Raw genomic sequence first — 16,776 nt, forward strand, 5'->3', positions numbered from 1 at the left:
AGGGACTAACAATACGAATGCTATGATTGGTTCTTTTCAGGTAATTTAGATATCCAATGGACAGAATAAAAGCTGCAATTCCTTAACTGTGAAATTAAAATTCCGCAAAGAAGCTTCCTTTTCTAAAACCACAAAAACTAACCTCTCAAGTCTTCGCAAATCTATCTTTCGGTATCATTTGTTTACAATAAAATAAAAAATATATATTTTTAAAGTCTTTTAAAAAGAAAGACAGTACATGTAAATATCCACATTCAATCCAATCAAAACCATGTTTTTCTTTTCATAAAGCAAATCCATAGTAACCTTTCTGATAGGTATGTCGTGGAAATTTATACACTCTCGTATAACATGTATTCCAGATATTTACTAAACACACAATCCCGTGGGGATGTGGTTTAGAGTAGTTACTCAGTACCTCTTGCTTGTCGTAAGATACGACTAAATGGGGTGTTCCTTCGGATGAGGTCGTAAAAACCGACGCCCAGTGTCACAGCAGGTGTTAAAGATCAAACTCAAAGGCCGTAAGCGCCGAGCATAGGCCTAAATTTTGCAGCCCTTCACCAGCAATGGTGACATCTCCATACGAGTGAAAAATTCTCCAACTGGACGTTAAACAATATACAAGAAACAACTAAACCTACACTTTGTACATGTACTAATAATTCGGATGAAACCCGCTTCACTGTAAGAATTTTAAGGACGCATACACAAGAGAATCTTACCATCGTCCGTGTTGGTTATTTCCACTCGCTGGCCACCGTAAGTGTACTTTAGGACTGTACTGTAGATATCTGTTGATGATAGTGCTTCCCCTTCTATAAGATGTCCCTTCAGGGCCTGAGAAACAAATTTTATTAACTCATTTTAGCATATCATTTTACTTAATATTCGTGGGTGGGTAAATTTTTACAGATGGTGAATCGTATGAAATTGAAAAAAAATATTTGAATTTGCATGTTTGTTGTCTTTCATATATAAACCTCGGATCACATGGAGTCTGCGACCCCGCGCCATTTAGATGCATCTGTGAAAAAATATCTTATCCTGCACAAATCTATCAATTTTCATCTTTTCCTTCCCAAGTGAAAGGTGAAGATAGCGAACAGTGATCAATCTCATAACTCCTATAAGCAGTACAAAATAGATAGTTGGGCAAATACGGACCCCTGGACACACCAAAGGTGGGATCAGGTGCCTAGGAGTAAGCATCCCCTGTTGACCGGTCACACCTGCCGTGAGCCATATATCCTGATCAGGTAAAGGGATTTATCCATAGTCAAAATCAGTGTACCAAGAACGGCCCAACGGTCTGTTTTCAAAATGCATTTCAGTGGCGGATCCAGAGGGAAGGACCTTGAAACCCACACACTACCCATCCCCTTTTCTTTAGAAAATTTTGCTTTAAAAAGGTAAAGTTAACACTTTTCGAGGGTGTACTCCCACTCTGAAAAGCAAAATTAATGGTAGACCCCCCCCCCCCTTCAAATATTCCTGGATTCGCCCCTGCATTCTGATAATGAAAAGTACCACATACCCTCAATGCTTTATCAGACTGGTTGACAAATATGTTTTTACGGGTCTCCTCCCGCAGATTCGTGATTGTGAGGTCAGAGGGCATGAACACGGTCATCTTCCCCCCAAGACTGCTGTCCCCGGAAAGGATCCCTTCCAAAATAGGAAAATCCTTCAGCATTTCACTCATCCTTCTATAAATAGATTTTAAAAATTTACGTAATGAAAATTACTAGCCTAATGTAGTATTGGTTCATGCATGAAGAGGGGAGACAACTTTGCATTAAAAATCTTACTTCTATAGTCTCCCCCACGTAGTCTACTCAGAATGTATTGACATTTGGGAGATCAACCTGAATTTTTCATTTTATCCAAACTTCAATATAACCGATGTTGAATTATATAAATAGTGTTACTGGGGATTTGATTTTTACTTCAATATAACAAATAATTCAATATACATGTATATTGAAGTAAAAAAAAATCTAAAGTAACTTTATCGGTTATATCAAACTTTGGATAAAATTAACAATTCAGGTCTGTCCTTTGAATTTCAATATATCCGAAGTAAAATGTAATTATGATTCTGAAAAGAGTAAAAACCGACTTTTCTTGATCAAGATATTTTTTTCTCCTGAATAAAGCAGTCCTTAAATAATTCTAAGATCATGTAATCAGTAGTTATCGTATGGATTTCACCAGATCATTAACACGTGGACTTACAGCAGTTGGTTATTTCCCCTGATGGCGTCTAGGACGGTAAACTCCTCTAATCTGAATACACTGGACACAATATGAATTACCCCGTTTGTACACCCGATATCCGCCCGGATGATTTTGGCCAAAATGTTCCCGTTCTGAACGTAGATATCTAATACAATGAAAAGAGAGAAAGCAATCATTTAATGGAACCGGAATTTGACCATCCCCTGTCAATGTATATTGTCTGTCTAGAATGACCTTGATGATTGACCTTTTGACCCAGCACACAATAAGCGTTTTACACACTTGAATTGACATCCATTAAGGAAGTAGATGAAAAAGTGAAGATAATGAACAGTTATCAATGACATAAATCCCATAAAGAATTCAAAATTAAAAGAAGGGAATCACGGAGTTTTCTCTAGAATGCGGGGTATATCGACTCTTCTGATTTTAAGAGTTTTAAGCAAGAGGTATCAGAAACGTTACCATAGGGATAACTGGTTTGTGGCATTTTTCAAGAGGAGATTGTAATCTTTACAATGTCATAACTCATTAGATATAAGATGTTTCACTGAAATATTTCATATTTGTTTTTATTCATTAGTGTAACAACTATCATAAAGTGCTAAAATCTCATTTTACTTTGAAAAGCCTGCTTTTCTGGTAGTTCATCATTATATATAGAAGGTGAAATACCAAAGCATGCAACGGGAAGTCTGATGTAAACTGTATTTCTTGGTACAATACCTTTATTAAACTTCCGGATAGTCAGAGTAAAGTTGTTGATGGTTTTAAACGTTTTGCCTTCAGTAAAGTCGGAGGAACTGAGGTCAAACCCCTTCACGATGTGCGCTCCCAAAACCTGCAACGCAATGGTGCAAGACATCACAAACAAATATATCATTCTATCAATAGGCTTAGTTACAAAACAGATTGTATGTATGGGAACCAATGATTGGGTACATTTAGTTATTGTATATGTTGAAATAATTTTCAGAATAATTAAGAAATAAAATTTATGAGTGCATGAATTGCAAGGTTTTATACAGCAACATGTTTCATGAAGCGCGTTAGAAAAGTAGTCCGGCGTGAAGCGTTGCAGATCATACACTCATGTATTTTCAAAAATTAAATTGAAGGAATGAAATAATTTCCTCTTGAACGCGCAGCAGTTGTAAACAATTCGCGTATGAATTTTAAGGAATATAGTACGCCTATTTCAGCATCTTGGAATTCCAACAAAAATGGAAGGTGAATGTAAAATTAATATATTATGCGGGTGTGAAGCGTCACCGTGCATACCCTCATGTATTTTCAAAAAAAGGAACTAATTTCTTTTCAAAAAAATGTATTTTGAAAAAGAAAATATTTTACATGCAAGTAAGATACAGTATCATGTGAGTTACGCGACTCATGCAAGGTCCATTTCTGAGATGAAAACTTGTGTCCTCTATTTATCAGCTGTTTATGCATGAGCTGCACAACAGCATCGACTCGTGAGAAAAGGTCGTCATTCGAGATTTACAGTACACACAAAAAAACAGAAACTTTCTTTAAGAAGGTATGACACAAAGACAACAGTACCTCACTTCGGAGTCGGTCATCCTGGGCCAGTTGTTGTTGGATCTTCCTGGGAATCTTGGCGAAGCCGTTGTTATTGGGGGCGAAAAATGTAAAGGTTTCTGTAGAGCTCTGGATGTGAGACAACAGGTCCCCGGGGATCCCATGTAAGTGACTGGCAAATATACTGTAATGAATATATAATATACTGTAAATATTGCATAAATATACTGTAAATATTGCATAAATATACTGTAAACAATGTACAATATACTGTAAATAATGTATAAAATACTGTAAACAATGTATAACATACTGTTAACAACGTATAAAATACTGTAAACAATGTATAAAATACTGTAAACAGATAAATAGATATCCTGTATATAATAGATTAATATCCCGCAAACAGTGTTTAAATATACTGTAAAATATCCATAAAACACTGTAAAAAATACTTAAATACATTGTGACGAATACATAAATATACTGAATAGGATATATCCTGTAAACAATGCACATGTATATACACTGTATATGTACTGTAAACAATATTAAAATATGCTGTAAATAACACCATGAAATATTGTAAATAGTATACAAAACATTGTACACAATGGTAATTGAGTTGTGTTAAGGAAGAATCTATTTGGATATCTACCTTAGCGACTGAGTGGTGTTGGTTTTGATGAACACAGTTTTGTATATAAAGTACAGGATGTGGTCGATCACGTGCACAACTCCATTAGCAACGGGGATGTTAGAGACAACAATTGTGGCGCGGATCCTGTTGTTTTGGACGTATACTGTAAAACGAAAAATGAAGTCATAGACATGATGCATATAATAATAATAATATTTGGTTTCATAAAGTTTGGTCACGTGATAAAACTATAACGCACAAAACAAATTATAAAATTATTAATGGAATTTTCTGATAGATGCATAATGTTTTCATGACCTCGTTAAAATTTTACTTCGTTTGTAAAATACCCCTTCCACATGGCTATTAAGTGGAATTTACAAGTTTTTGTTTGTTTTTATTTTCTTTTTGGTTTTCTTTTTGGTTTGATTTAGATTTGAATATAATTTGTTGTGTTGAATTTGTAAAGGGATTGCGCAGAAGTTCTTAAACCGTAGAACACTATCTCCGAATTTATGAATGTCAAAGCGCGTTTCATTCAAAGACATTACAGAGATACCAGCATATAGTCAATACCATTCTCTCCCTCCCGGATGAAATGCAAGGTTCCTCTCTTGCTCTGTAGGTCCTTCAGCTCCCCCCGGCCGGAAATAAACACGATCCTGTCCGTCACTATGTGGGCATGGATAGTCTAAAAGTATCAAATCTAAAGACTGTAACTTTAACAAGAGGTACTGTGAGCAATGCTCACTAAGAATACCCCCCGCTTACCCCAATCTCCCAAAGGGTGTTGGTAATAGGTATAAACTACCTCTTTTCTGAGTGTAAAAAACAAATGGCATGACAAACCGAACCATATTGCTACTTCGATGTCCAGTGCGCATGACCTTTGACCTTTTGACCCTAAAATCGATAGGGAACATCTTCATCCCATGGGTAGTCCATATGTATGATATGGTGACTGCCAGTGGAAAGGATAACGCTTTAGAGCCCGGAAACCATATTGCTACTTCAATGTCCAGTGCGCTTGACCTTTGACCTTTTGACCCCAAAATCGATAGGGAACATCTTCATCCCATTGGTAGTCCATATATATGATATGGTAACGGTAGATGGAAAGAATAATGCTTTAGAGCCCGGAAACCATTGCGTCTACAGACGGATGGACGGACGGACGGACGGACGGACAGACAGACAGACGGACAACCCGATTCCAGCATCCCCCCCACAACTTGTTGCGGGGGGTATAATAATCTAAAACCTAAAAATGGTAACCTTAAACCCACTTACACGTTCTTCATAAAACATTATGACAAATATGTACTACAAATACTGATGACAAAGATATACTACAAATACTAATGACATAGATATACTAAAAGACTAATGACACAGCTACACTACAAAGACTATAGACACAGATAGAGGGGAGAGTTCTTACATGTTTCAGCAATGTATTATTGAAAAACAGCACATCCTGAGCATAAGCCGGCATCGGGAACAATATAGAATCTGGCGGTACGAAGGCCGTGAAATGGTGGTCGATACTGTCGGTCGCTTTCTTCATCTCAGGGTCAACAATAGAGGCCCGGGCGATGGACCTGTAGGGCAAGACAGGGAAATGCATAGGTGTAAAAGAATATTTACAAATTAGACATCTTTTAAAAACGACGATTTGCAATTTAGACACCTATGAAAATATTTACAATTTAGAAACGAAATATAACCTAACCTTCAATTTAGCTTTTATATTAGACATAATTATGTACATCTCTTTTTGTGTTTTTGTAATTTCTCATGTTTCTAGCCTTGCGATGAATCGATAACTTTTTTCATGACTAGTATGACACTATACATCACACAGACTTACACTATGTATACATATGCAATATTAGAACTATACTCATGAGGGTCAAAGATTTTAATTTAAGGTCAATGAGCATTTTCTTGAGAATAATGGACTGAAAAAAGAAAATCGTGAAAGTACTATTGACATATCATTGTCAGGATGCTAGATTTTGTTACATGCATGTACAATAGATTAATCCCATCTTCTGTAGGGAGATGAGACCGTACTAAGTGGGAGGAGCTATACACCGGCCCTACTAAGTGGGAGGGGCTTTACACCGGCCGTCCTAAGTGGGAGGAGATATACATCGACCTTACTAAGTGGGATGGGCTATATACCGACCGTACTAAGAGGGAGGAGCTATACACCGGCCGTACTAAGAGGGAGGAGCTATACACCGGCCGTACTAAGAGGGAGGAGCTATACACCGGCCGTACTAAGAGGGAGGAGCTATACACCGACCGTACTAAGAGGGAGGAGCTATACACCGGCCGTACTAAGAGGGAGGGGTCGGCAAAGGAACCACTTCTTTTGCACATGTTCTCTCTTTCTCTTCCCTTCTCTTTTCTTTCCCTCTTCCTCCTCCTCCATCATCATTCCTTCTTCTTTCCTGTAATTCTCTCTGCCTTGCCCTTTACTCATATTTCTTGTCTCCACCCCCACCCCCTCCTCCTCCCCCGTTTACCCTCTTTATCCGTCGATTACGCCATGAACATTTTTGTCTATGGACCTGTGTGTCCTACAGATTGCATGATTAATAGTTTTTCTAATTTGATTAAAACCAAATCTTTGATCCGCTCCGATTAATACATAGCGACATCAGAATATTGGAGCGGATCAAAGATCTAAGATCTGGTGTTATTAGCGACATCAGCATATTTGAGCGGATCAGAGATCTGGTGTATTAGTGACATCAGAATATTTGAGTGGATCAAAGATCTGGTGTATTAGCGACATCAGCATATTGGAGCGGATCAAAGATCTGGTGTATTAGCGACATCAGAATATTGGAGTGGATGAAAGATCTGGTTTTAATCAGACTGTGATCTCTCGGATTCTGACTTACTGGAATTGATAATTGGGTAGATCTGGATAATTAAGATAGTCGTGCAGAGTTTTTGCGCTAGAGACTGGGGCCAGAAGTCTGTCTATGATGTACAAGACGCCATTGCTTCCCACGATGTCCCTCACCAACAGTTCGGCGCCATTCACAGTGAAAACCTGAAGAGGAAAGAACAAGTCTGAGACATGCTTATACCACTGATTCATGAACACATGAAAAGCACGTGTAAATTATACCGCTGATGAACACACGATAAACACGTGTAAATTATACCACTGATGAACACACGATAAGCACGTGTAAATCATACCAAAAGGACTTACTCGCAACATTATGAACATCTTATTAAATACCAAATTTAAAACAATTTCCGCTTTAAGGAGAAATGCTACACCAAAGAAATTTTTCATGGGTGAAAAGTGGAGGATATTTACAACATTTTGAAATTGAAAACTTTCAGATTTACTTTCGTTTAGTTAGAAATGCAATTTTAGTAGAGAGCAATCTGATAAAACAATAAAAGACCCCTGTTGGACTCGAACTCGCGATCTACAGTTCAGCAGTCGACACGCTAATCAACTGACCTACTCAACAAGGCAATGATATTTGAAATGAATAGTGTGTCCAGGGGTCCGTGTTTGCCCAACTATCTATTTTGTATTGCTTATAGGAGTTATGAGATTGATCACTGTTCGTTATCCTCACCTTGCATATTGTTGATGTTATATTTTTAAAAGGAGGTCAGCCATTATGTCGATGTAGAGTACTTCCTTAAAATGGCGAATTTTAAAATCTAGTGACATTCTCCGAATGAGCAAAATAATGTGTTTGTTACATTTCTAGCGGGGAAAAGGTAAATATTTGATTAGAGTATTTACATGTATAATTGTAAACATGTTGATGGTATTGGTCTCTTCATCATCGGAAACCGAGTGTTCGCTTCGTAACCGGAAGGTCATGAGTTCGAGCCCTGCTCGTGTCATGGCGGCGTCAAACCCAAGATGTTAACTTAGGTAGTGATTGCTCTTTCGTCAAATGCTTGGTATCTAAAAGTGAGAATCGCGGGTCTATTGGATATGAACACAGGCAACTGCATTGCTTGGGGTCGAATTTTTAATTTTCAATTCGACCCCAAGCGATTCAGTTGCCTATGGATATGACCTTTAAAAAACGGAGGTCACGCCAGGCGTTGGCACGATAAAGAACCCTGACTGCTACGACACTGAGCACTAAGCATAGGTCTAAATTTGTGGTACTTCACCTGCAGCTGCTGACGTCGCAAACTGACGGAAAACAACCAAGCAACCAACCAGCCAACCCTTAAAACTCATAAAAGCAACTTTTCAGTTACCTTGACATTTGACCTAATGAATTCAGTAAAAAATCATAAGTTTCTGTAAAATACACCGTTACCCTCAAAGATTCAAAAAATAATTCCTGGCTTAGAGGTTATGAAACTTTACCGTACTCATACTCAAACTCGTACTCTATGCTCCGAGTATGTGCTCCGCTGAGTACCGTTTCCAAACCGAGGTTATAAAACTCGTAGAGTGCGCTCTCAACTGAGTCGAAAATTGATTTGAGTACAGAGCCAAGCACCGGTATTTTAAATCTTCAGACTTTGAAGGTAAGAATGCTTTTTACATGTAAACATCAAGCATACTGCACTATATCGGGGCCTCCTAAACGTAAAGTAAATGTTTATTTTGTTTATCAAACGAACGAGCAGACAAACGAAACAGACAAATCAACGAACCATAACTCAGCTATAAGCCTAAAGATTTTTCACTACTTTAAACTGCTAAAACATCAATAAGAGTGTCTTTATTTCTCCGATTGACAGACAAACCTATGGACTAATCTAAACTAAATTCACTGTCGACATTTGGTATTTCCCCTAGGATAAAATTCCTCTAGAATTTTTTCACTTTCCTTCTCAATGAGTGAAATATCATGCTAAAAAGAATAAAGACAAACCTTTAAACATTTTTTTTTCCATTTATCCTTTTTTTTATTTTACTTCATATGCAAGATTTTTGTGAAAAGTAATTTCTGTAAATTTACGTGGGTGGCTCAAATCAGATTTTGAACCCAGAACATACTAGCAGGACTCTGCCCGACACCGAACAGCTCAAGATTTCTAACTTATTTTTCCTCTAATTCCTCAAAGAGGATAATTTTCCCTAAAACTTGGATTCATCCCTGAAACCAAACAAACAAACCGATGAACGTACAGACAATACAACGAATGGACAAACAAACGAAATACACAACACAACGAACGGACAAACACAACAGAGAAAAGAACAGAAGTACGGATAGACGAACAGACAATATATTAAATATCCCCACTGTTACCAAGGAACGAGCCGCGCGTCACATCAAATCTAAATAACGAGCTAAAATCTACAGTACAGTCAGAAAACTAAGGAACGAGCTGGACACCACATCAAATTTGCTCTAAATCCTAAAGTACAGTCAGAACACTTAGTAACGAGCCCCGCGTCACAAAAAAAAACTCGTTCTAAAATCTACAGTACAGTCAGAAAACTAAGTAACGAGCCCCGCGCCACAAAAAAAAAACTCGTTCTAAAATCTACAGTACAGTCAGAAAACTAAGTAACGAGCCCCGCGTCACACACAAAAAAAAACTCGTTCTAAAATCTACAGTACAGTCAGAACACTTAGTAAAGAGCCCCGTGTCACAACAAATATGTTCTAAAATCTACAGTACAGTCAGAAAATTAAGTAACGAGTCGGGCGTCACAGCAAATTTGTTCTGAAATCTACAGTATACTTTAAAGATATGTTTTCATGTAACATTCTCACCCCTTGAACGGAAAGTATATAGTTTCAGAAAAGTAGTTAAAGCTGACAACAAAAATATACTGCAGCAGTCTGAAACGTCTTTCCCTCCTGTGTTCATTTCATGTCAGTAAGTCTAAACTCATTAACTTCAAACTTTAAAAATGTCATTAGCAATGTAAAATAATGTTATTTGTAGAAAAATGTTGCATATTCAATTTTCAGGTATATGTAAATATTATAAGTGAGTGTTTACTCAAGGTCCATTTCTCGAAAATGTGTACATTTATATGAAAACTGCTGTTCGCTATTTTACTCAGAAATCTTTTCCGGTCCAATTTCATTAATTTTCAGCGAAAACCTGGAAATTATGCGCTCAATATTTATAACCAGTCTACATCTACCAATGAAAATAATTGATCTGGCGTTGAGTACTTTTATTATTAATGAAGATTTTTTTTCACGTTGATTATGTAACAAAAACCAGAAAACAGATGTACCGTTGTCTTCACTAGCCTTTTTTAATTTTTCAAATTTATCACGTGCGCCGACAACCTGCCGCATTTTTTGCTGTTAAGTAGTGTTAAAAATCCTGCCATTCATAACCGCATGCTTTGTACGTGGTCTCGTGTAGATGCCGTGCTGTCATTTTCAAGTGACACATAATTTATCTACAAGTACTTCAAGGTCTCTCTGAAATTTTTTTGTCTTGGGATTAGAAGTCCGCCAGCCCAGTTGTATCATAAATTGTTAAAACAAGTTTTATGAATTCATACCTGTTACACGTGTTGTCCGTAGTGGGCATATTGCATTAGGATTAAAGACATACGCGAAATTTCTCAATGATATACATTTTTCGTGACATTTTACGTACAATTCACTTGTCTTCTATTTCCTTTTATATAAAAAAAAATCCTGGGAGTATATTGCCTATGTGTTTTGTAGTTAGCATATTTTGATAGTTCCTATTTGTTGCAAGTAAACATGCAGTCAGCTCCCATACACAACGGTGTTTGGATATATGAACATTACAAAGAAGGGGAAGGCGATCTTTGGGACAATCGGGGATCGAACCTGTGACATTCGTATGACTAATTAGGTGATATAGCCACTTAGTTAACCAGTAGTTCCACCCTCCTGTGACGTCATAAGAGTTTGTCAAATCAATGATCTATTTCGATTAGTGCATGATGTTACTATACATTTTGTTGGAGTTGTATTGTAAAAATCTTGTTAAACATTCCAAAAGTCTATGTTATTTATACATATAATAATCAACGTGTTTCAAAATATTGAATCCAAGGGCAATAACTCTGTTTTTATTGAATTTCTTTTGCGAAATATTTTCGTATTTTTTAAAACAGAATTTTGGATAGTCTTGCAAATAAACAGTTTCATGAAACTATTAGGAATACCATTATATCGTTTTAACCAATTTTTGTAAAAATTGATAATGCTGTTGAAAGAAAATTGCAATTATCTGACGTTAATATATGATTTTGTATATACATGTATGTCTCGCATCTTAAAAAGTGAGATGACCTATATATTTTATTTCATAATTTTTTTTAGTTTCAACTCTATAAGTTTTAAATAGATACACATTTTAAACTTTTTTGGGGGTAATAATGCGAGTATGGAGTTACCTTACACATGTACCTAAATCATACAAGAACTCTGATGATAAAAAAGTCAGATATGTCGCGTATGTCCCTAGAAATGCAAAATACACGTTGGGCGAGTTGTTCTAAAACCATTTTTTTTTCTTATTTGACAAGTCAATAGGGTTAAGAGTCCTTCATATTTAAAACGTCTATGAATTATCCAGATTACATCGTCCAAGGATTCATTAAGGTCGCCATTTTAATATTTTTAATGCATTTAATTAATATAAGACCTAGCGTATATTATACAACTCTCGTTTATGTCTTATGTTAAACAATTATCCATTCACAAAAATTCTGCGTACACCGGAAATGTCAAATCCTGTCTACGTAAAACCGGAAGTGCGACCGGGCAAAACTTATTTTCATTCTTAACCAAAGTAAAACGAAACTGATAATGTAGTAAAAACTGTTCCGTCTCGTCATAACCCTTGTGATATAACCCATGTGGCTAGGTGTAAGCTTCTGTACTGCTACCAAAATCAAGTTTCTATACTTGTCTATCTATTTATTTATTTATTTTTCGTAAGTTCTTGGATTACAAAGATAATTATAGTAATGATACAATTGATGCAATGTATGTTTTCACAAGGTAAACTTTATGAAGATCAATTCGCGCATATTAATTAACTAATTGTCAGTCAAATTAAGTAAATAGCACGCAGATATCATAAAATGTAGTGTTACAAATAGAATGAAAAAAATATGTTCTTTTTTTTAATATTACAGAGAGGGTGTGTGCATAGAAAAGACGCTAGTGGGTGCTAATTGAGACGCTCGCGTGGGTAACATTGTTCGCTATTGAATTGAAATGTACACAAATTTTGAACGGGGAAAAATCCACATTGCAACGAACAGACCCCAATGTGTGAAATTTATAAAATGTGTGAAATTATTTTTCATATCGGGTGAAGTTTGACCTTTTTTTTCTTCAAAGCGCGTTCAGCTGTTCTTTTATCGTGTTTAATTTATTTTCAAAGTAAAATGTTATCACAAAAACATGCATTCATTGACTGAAATCAATTTGTCGACCGACATGTCGGGAGAACATGAAATAGCATGTGACCTTTATACTGAGCCCTTGATCTTCCATACTGAATAACCAAACATCATGTCGTCCAATTACTTAACATTTTAGGAAAACTGTTCTTTTTTAGTCCCTGTATATATCCTTGATACACAATCTGTTAAGATCATTTCTAGAAAGTGTTTTCTAATCTAAATGACTTGTATGTATTATTATTTTTTATTTATTTGTTCTTTACTTGAACAAGCTGTCTTGTTGAATTTCTTTCTTTACTTTTTTTGTTCTTTTATTTATTTATACTTTCATAATGAGCTGCATGGTGCTTGCCAATACCTTCCTAAAGGTAAAAGGCTTGTGTGGGGCAATTTCTTGACTGAATGGCATTCCCTTCCACCCTCAAAAATAAACAAGAATAAAGGGTAAGGTTTGCAAATGACAGAGAACAGGGGCAGATCCAGGAATTGCGGTTACGGGGGCCACTTTATGAGGCAGTGGGTCCAGGGCAAAGCCCTGTTGTGGGTCCAGGGGGCGAAGCCCCCGGAAGCTCCTGAGTTTTACAGATTTTATGGGGCTTGAAATATTTCTCCCATTTAGTCATTTGTACTATTTTCTATCATTTTAATAAGGTGAAATTAATAAAATGACCCAAATTTTAAAGTTTTTTGGGAAAAAATTAAGTTCTCCCAATAAAGTAATTCAAGAAAATAAAAGATTTTGTCATTTATTTCTCCGGGAGTGGAAGAAATTATTGCTTCTTTTATTGTTTAGTACATTTTCCGAAACAAGATCCCACGATTTACCTTAAATTTGAAAATTTTAGCGGGGGGGGGGGGGGGGGGGGGGGGCTGCCTGTCCCCCTCTAAATCCGCCACTGGAGAATGATTTCGAATTAAACTGGCGCTTTTATCATATATCAGGACGTGCTTTTGTCTTCAAACATTGTGTACTGTGACGTCACAACAATGTATCTACTCTAAGGTGTCTATATAAGGTCATACACAATTTTCCAACAATTCGAATTTATTTACAGATTATTGGTCATCTTCCTTAACTCCGCCCACGGTCTAGAATAATTAACCAATTAAAAAAAAAGGATAAAGGTTACGTTACGTCAATCAACTTCACACGTAATATCGAATTCTCAAGACAGGAAATATCTAATTTGACCATCACAATTTCAAAGTAACTCAAACTTCAGAACTACACATAAACGAAACGACATAGATGGCATTCACAGGATGGGGTGGAGGGGGGGGGGGTCTTCAATTATTTTTATAGCAGTATTAGCTTTGAAAGTGATGGCAACCGGGTTTGTTTTTGTTTTTTTCTCAAAATCTCTCAATGGCATGGGAATATATATCTAAAGCATTTATTTTGTACAAAAAGAAGAGAACCCTAATAAAACTACGTTAGATAACCGCTTTTAGTGTAAAGAAATATATAATGAAGAATTATGTCTTGCAAGACAATAATCATTTATTCATCAAAATCACATATTCATGTGCCTGTTTTGAGGTTAAAATACTGGTGTTATTATTGAATTATATAAGATGAGACAATTTTCATTGAATTTAATTTTGGTAACATTTTGGTAACAAAATGACAGCGAATGCCCCTCTAAAGCCACACTGTCAAATTAATACTAATCGTACCGTTGTAATACAGTATAGAATTTTTAAAGTACCTTGTACCAATGTCAGGGTGCAGATCAAATTGCTGACAAAATAATCAAGGCGCGGACTCGAACACTTAGCTCGTATGGATGTCAAGGCGCAGATCAAGCCTACAAGGTGTCTAATAATTTTTAAAATCATCTCACCTTTTCGTTTCCGTCGTGGAGGATATTGAGTTGTAGGTTGTAATTTGACGGATGTTTTGAAATTATGGTTTGCCCGTCAACAATTTCATTTGATAGTCGTCTCCCTCTCCCTGACAAATAAAACAATCGCATGGTATGTATAACACAAATCAATGAATGATAGGATGGGATTCAGATGATATAAGGAATATTATTATATAGGTGGAGGAGTCCATATCGATTTACAGGACAGTCTCAGTATTTTCTCCTCTCCATAGATTTTGCCATATAAAATGATTTTTATAAAGAGTTGGTAAAACTTTTGTTTTTGAATTTTGAGATAGGATAATTGAAGTAATAGTTACACACACACACACACAAAAACCCCAAAAAACAAACAAACAAAAACAAGATGTACTGTGAGCAATGCTCACAAAGAATACCCCCCGCTTACCCCAATCTCCCAAAGGGTGTTGTTAATAGGTATAAATTAGCTCTTTCCTGAGTGTAAAAATATGGTATGCCTTTGTAGAAAAAAATGGAAGATATAGTCCGAACACAAATCCATGGCATAAACCTATAATTTTGACCTTGAGATCAAAGGTCAAGGTCATAAAGAGGTCATGAATGTACATGGTGATACACCCATATCTTATGGTATGACTATGTCAAAACCCTATAATCAATTTTGACCTAGAGGTCAAAGTTCAAGGTCATATAGAGGTGATGAAGGTACTCGACACATCGTCTCATGGTGATACACTCATGTGTCAAATATGATATGCCTATGTCGAAGAACAAAGAAGTCATGGCCCTGACACGAATCCATTGTAAAAACCTTTAATTTTGACCTTGAGGTCAAGGTCATATGGATGTCATGAAAGTACATGACACATGATCTCATGGTGATACACTCATGTGTCAAATATGGTATGCCTATGTCAAAGAACAAAGAAGCTATGGCCCGGACACGAATCCATTGTAAACAACCTTTAATTTTGACCTTGAGGTCAAGGTCATATTGAGGTCATGAAGGTACTCGACACATCGTCTCATGGTGATCTACCTATGTGCCAAATATGGTATGCCTAAGTCAAAGAACAAAGAAGTTATGGCCCGGACACGAATCTGCACAGACAGACGAACGGACGGACGGACGGACGGACAGACAGACAGAGTGATTCCTATATATCCCCCAGAACTTCGTTCGGGGGGGGGGGGGGTATAATAACCACATTCAAGTAAAGATGATACAATTACATCAGAAGTCTATATAGTTTAAGCTTCTTCATAAAGTGCACATGGATAATTATCTAGGCTCACCATGAACTATTTTAAACTTTGGAAGGAAGAATTTCAAATTCGATAATAAAAGTATTGTAAACCAAAAATACATCATTGATTATAAATTTCACACACGCATTGCAGTTTTCTAAACTAGAGATATTTATATCGCCTCCATAAATCTAATAGTCGCCGTTGTGTATGTATTTATAATTTCACGTGCTATTTGACATTTCACGTGTTTCTTTGAATTGTATTTATGAAACTATTTACATAAACAATATCATTGAATTCTGCGGATCAAACGGGAAACTATTTTATAAAATCCGACCGTTTCACATTTTTTAAAAATGTGCCACAGGATCATGCGCACTGGTTGAGGAGGGTGTCGGGGGGCGGGTGGGGGGGGAAGTTGGAAGTCGCAGAGGTTTCTCGCTTAAACTTATTTTACGTAAATGACAACACAAAAAGGTGCATCTTGGCAATGACAGGTGTAATTAGTTCAGAAACACATTCACAATCTCAAAAGTCAAAAGATCCCACTTTAAAATTATGTGATAATTAATGAATTGGTAAAATTGCCAATGCCATGCATCACGATACACAAATTTTATTTGCTCTTTGATTTATGCCTCCATTAAAAAATATTCAGCGAAAGTGCCACAACCTTTGACTTCCAAATGACCTTAAGGGTCATAACAGTGAGGGTCTCTCGTCGTGCTGCCGCCTACCGTGACAAGATACAACTTTGTAAGGTTAAAGGGTACTCAAGATTTTGGACACATCTAATGAAGTCATATTTTTCTGTGTTTACGTGTGATTTTCAATGTAAATCGCTCATTGATATATGTATATACATACAT

The 16,776-nt window shown here is 36.5% G+C and overlaps 1 protein-coding gene across 3 annotated transcripts in view; it reads right to left on the bottom strand.

Moving 5' to 3' along the window:
- Nucleotides 1-16,776, bottom strand: part of LOC125661522 (fasciclin-1-like) — a 49,405-nt gene that overhangs the window by 11,175 nt on the left and 21,454 nt on the right. For all 3 annotated transcript variants that reach the window (XM_056147338.1, XM_056147337.1, XM_056147339.1), the window contains 10 exons: nucleotides 14,651-14,760; nucleotides 7,339-7,493; nucleotides 5,865-6,024; nucleotides 5,000-5,114; nucleotides 4,442-4,586; nucleotides 3,805-3,967; nucleotides 2,968-3,082; nucleotides 2,239-2,386; nucleotides 1,538-1,709; nucleotides 726-840 (listed from right to left, as the gene is read on the bottom strand). In XM_056147338.1, the coding sequence (XP_056003313.1) occupies nucleotides 726-840; nucleotides 1,538-1,709; nucleotides 2,239-2,386; nucleotides 2,968-3,082; nucleotides 3,805-3,967; nucleotides 4,442-4,586; nucleotides 5,000-5,114; nucleotides 5,865-6,024; nucleotides 7,339-7,493; nucleotides 14,651-14,760 (1,398 nt within the window). The remainder of the gene's footprint in view (nucleotides 1-725; nucleotides 841-1,537; nucleotides 1,710-2,238; nucleotides 2,387-2,967; nucleotides 3,083-3,804; nucleotides 3,968-4,441; nucleotides 4,587-4,999; nucleotides 5,115-5,864; nucleotides 6,025-7,338; nucleotides 7,494-14,650; nucleotides 14,761-16,776) is intronic.

The sequence above is a fragment of the Ostrea edulis genome, chromosome 8 (genome assembly GCF_947568905.1).
Source record: "Ostrea edulis chromosome 8, xbOstEdul1.1, whole genome shotgun sequence".
NCBI classification, from domain to species: Eukaryota; Metazoa; Mollusca; class Bivalvia; order Ostreida; family Ostreidae; genus Ostrea; species Ostrea edulis.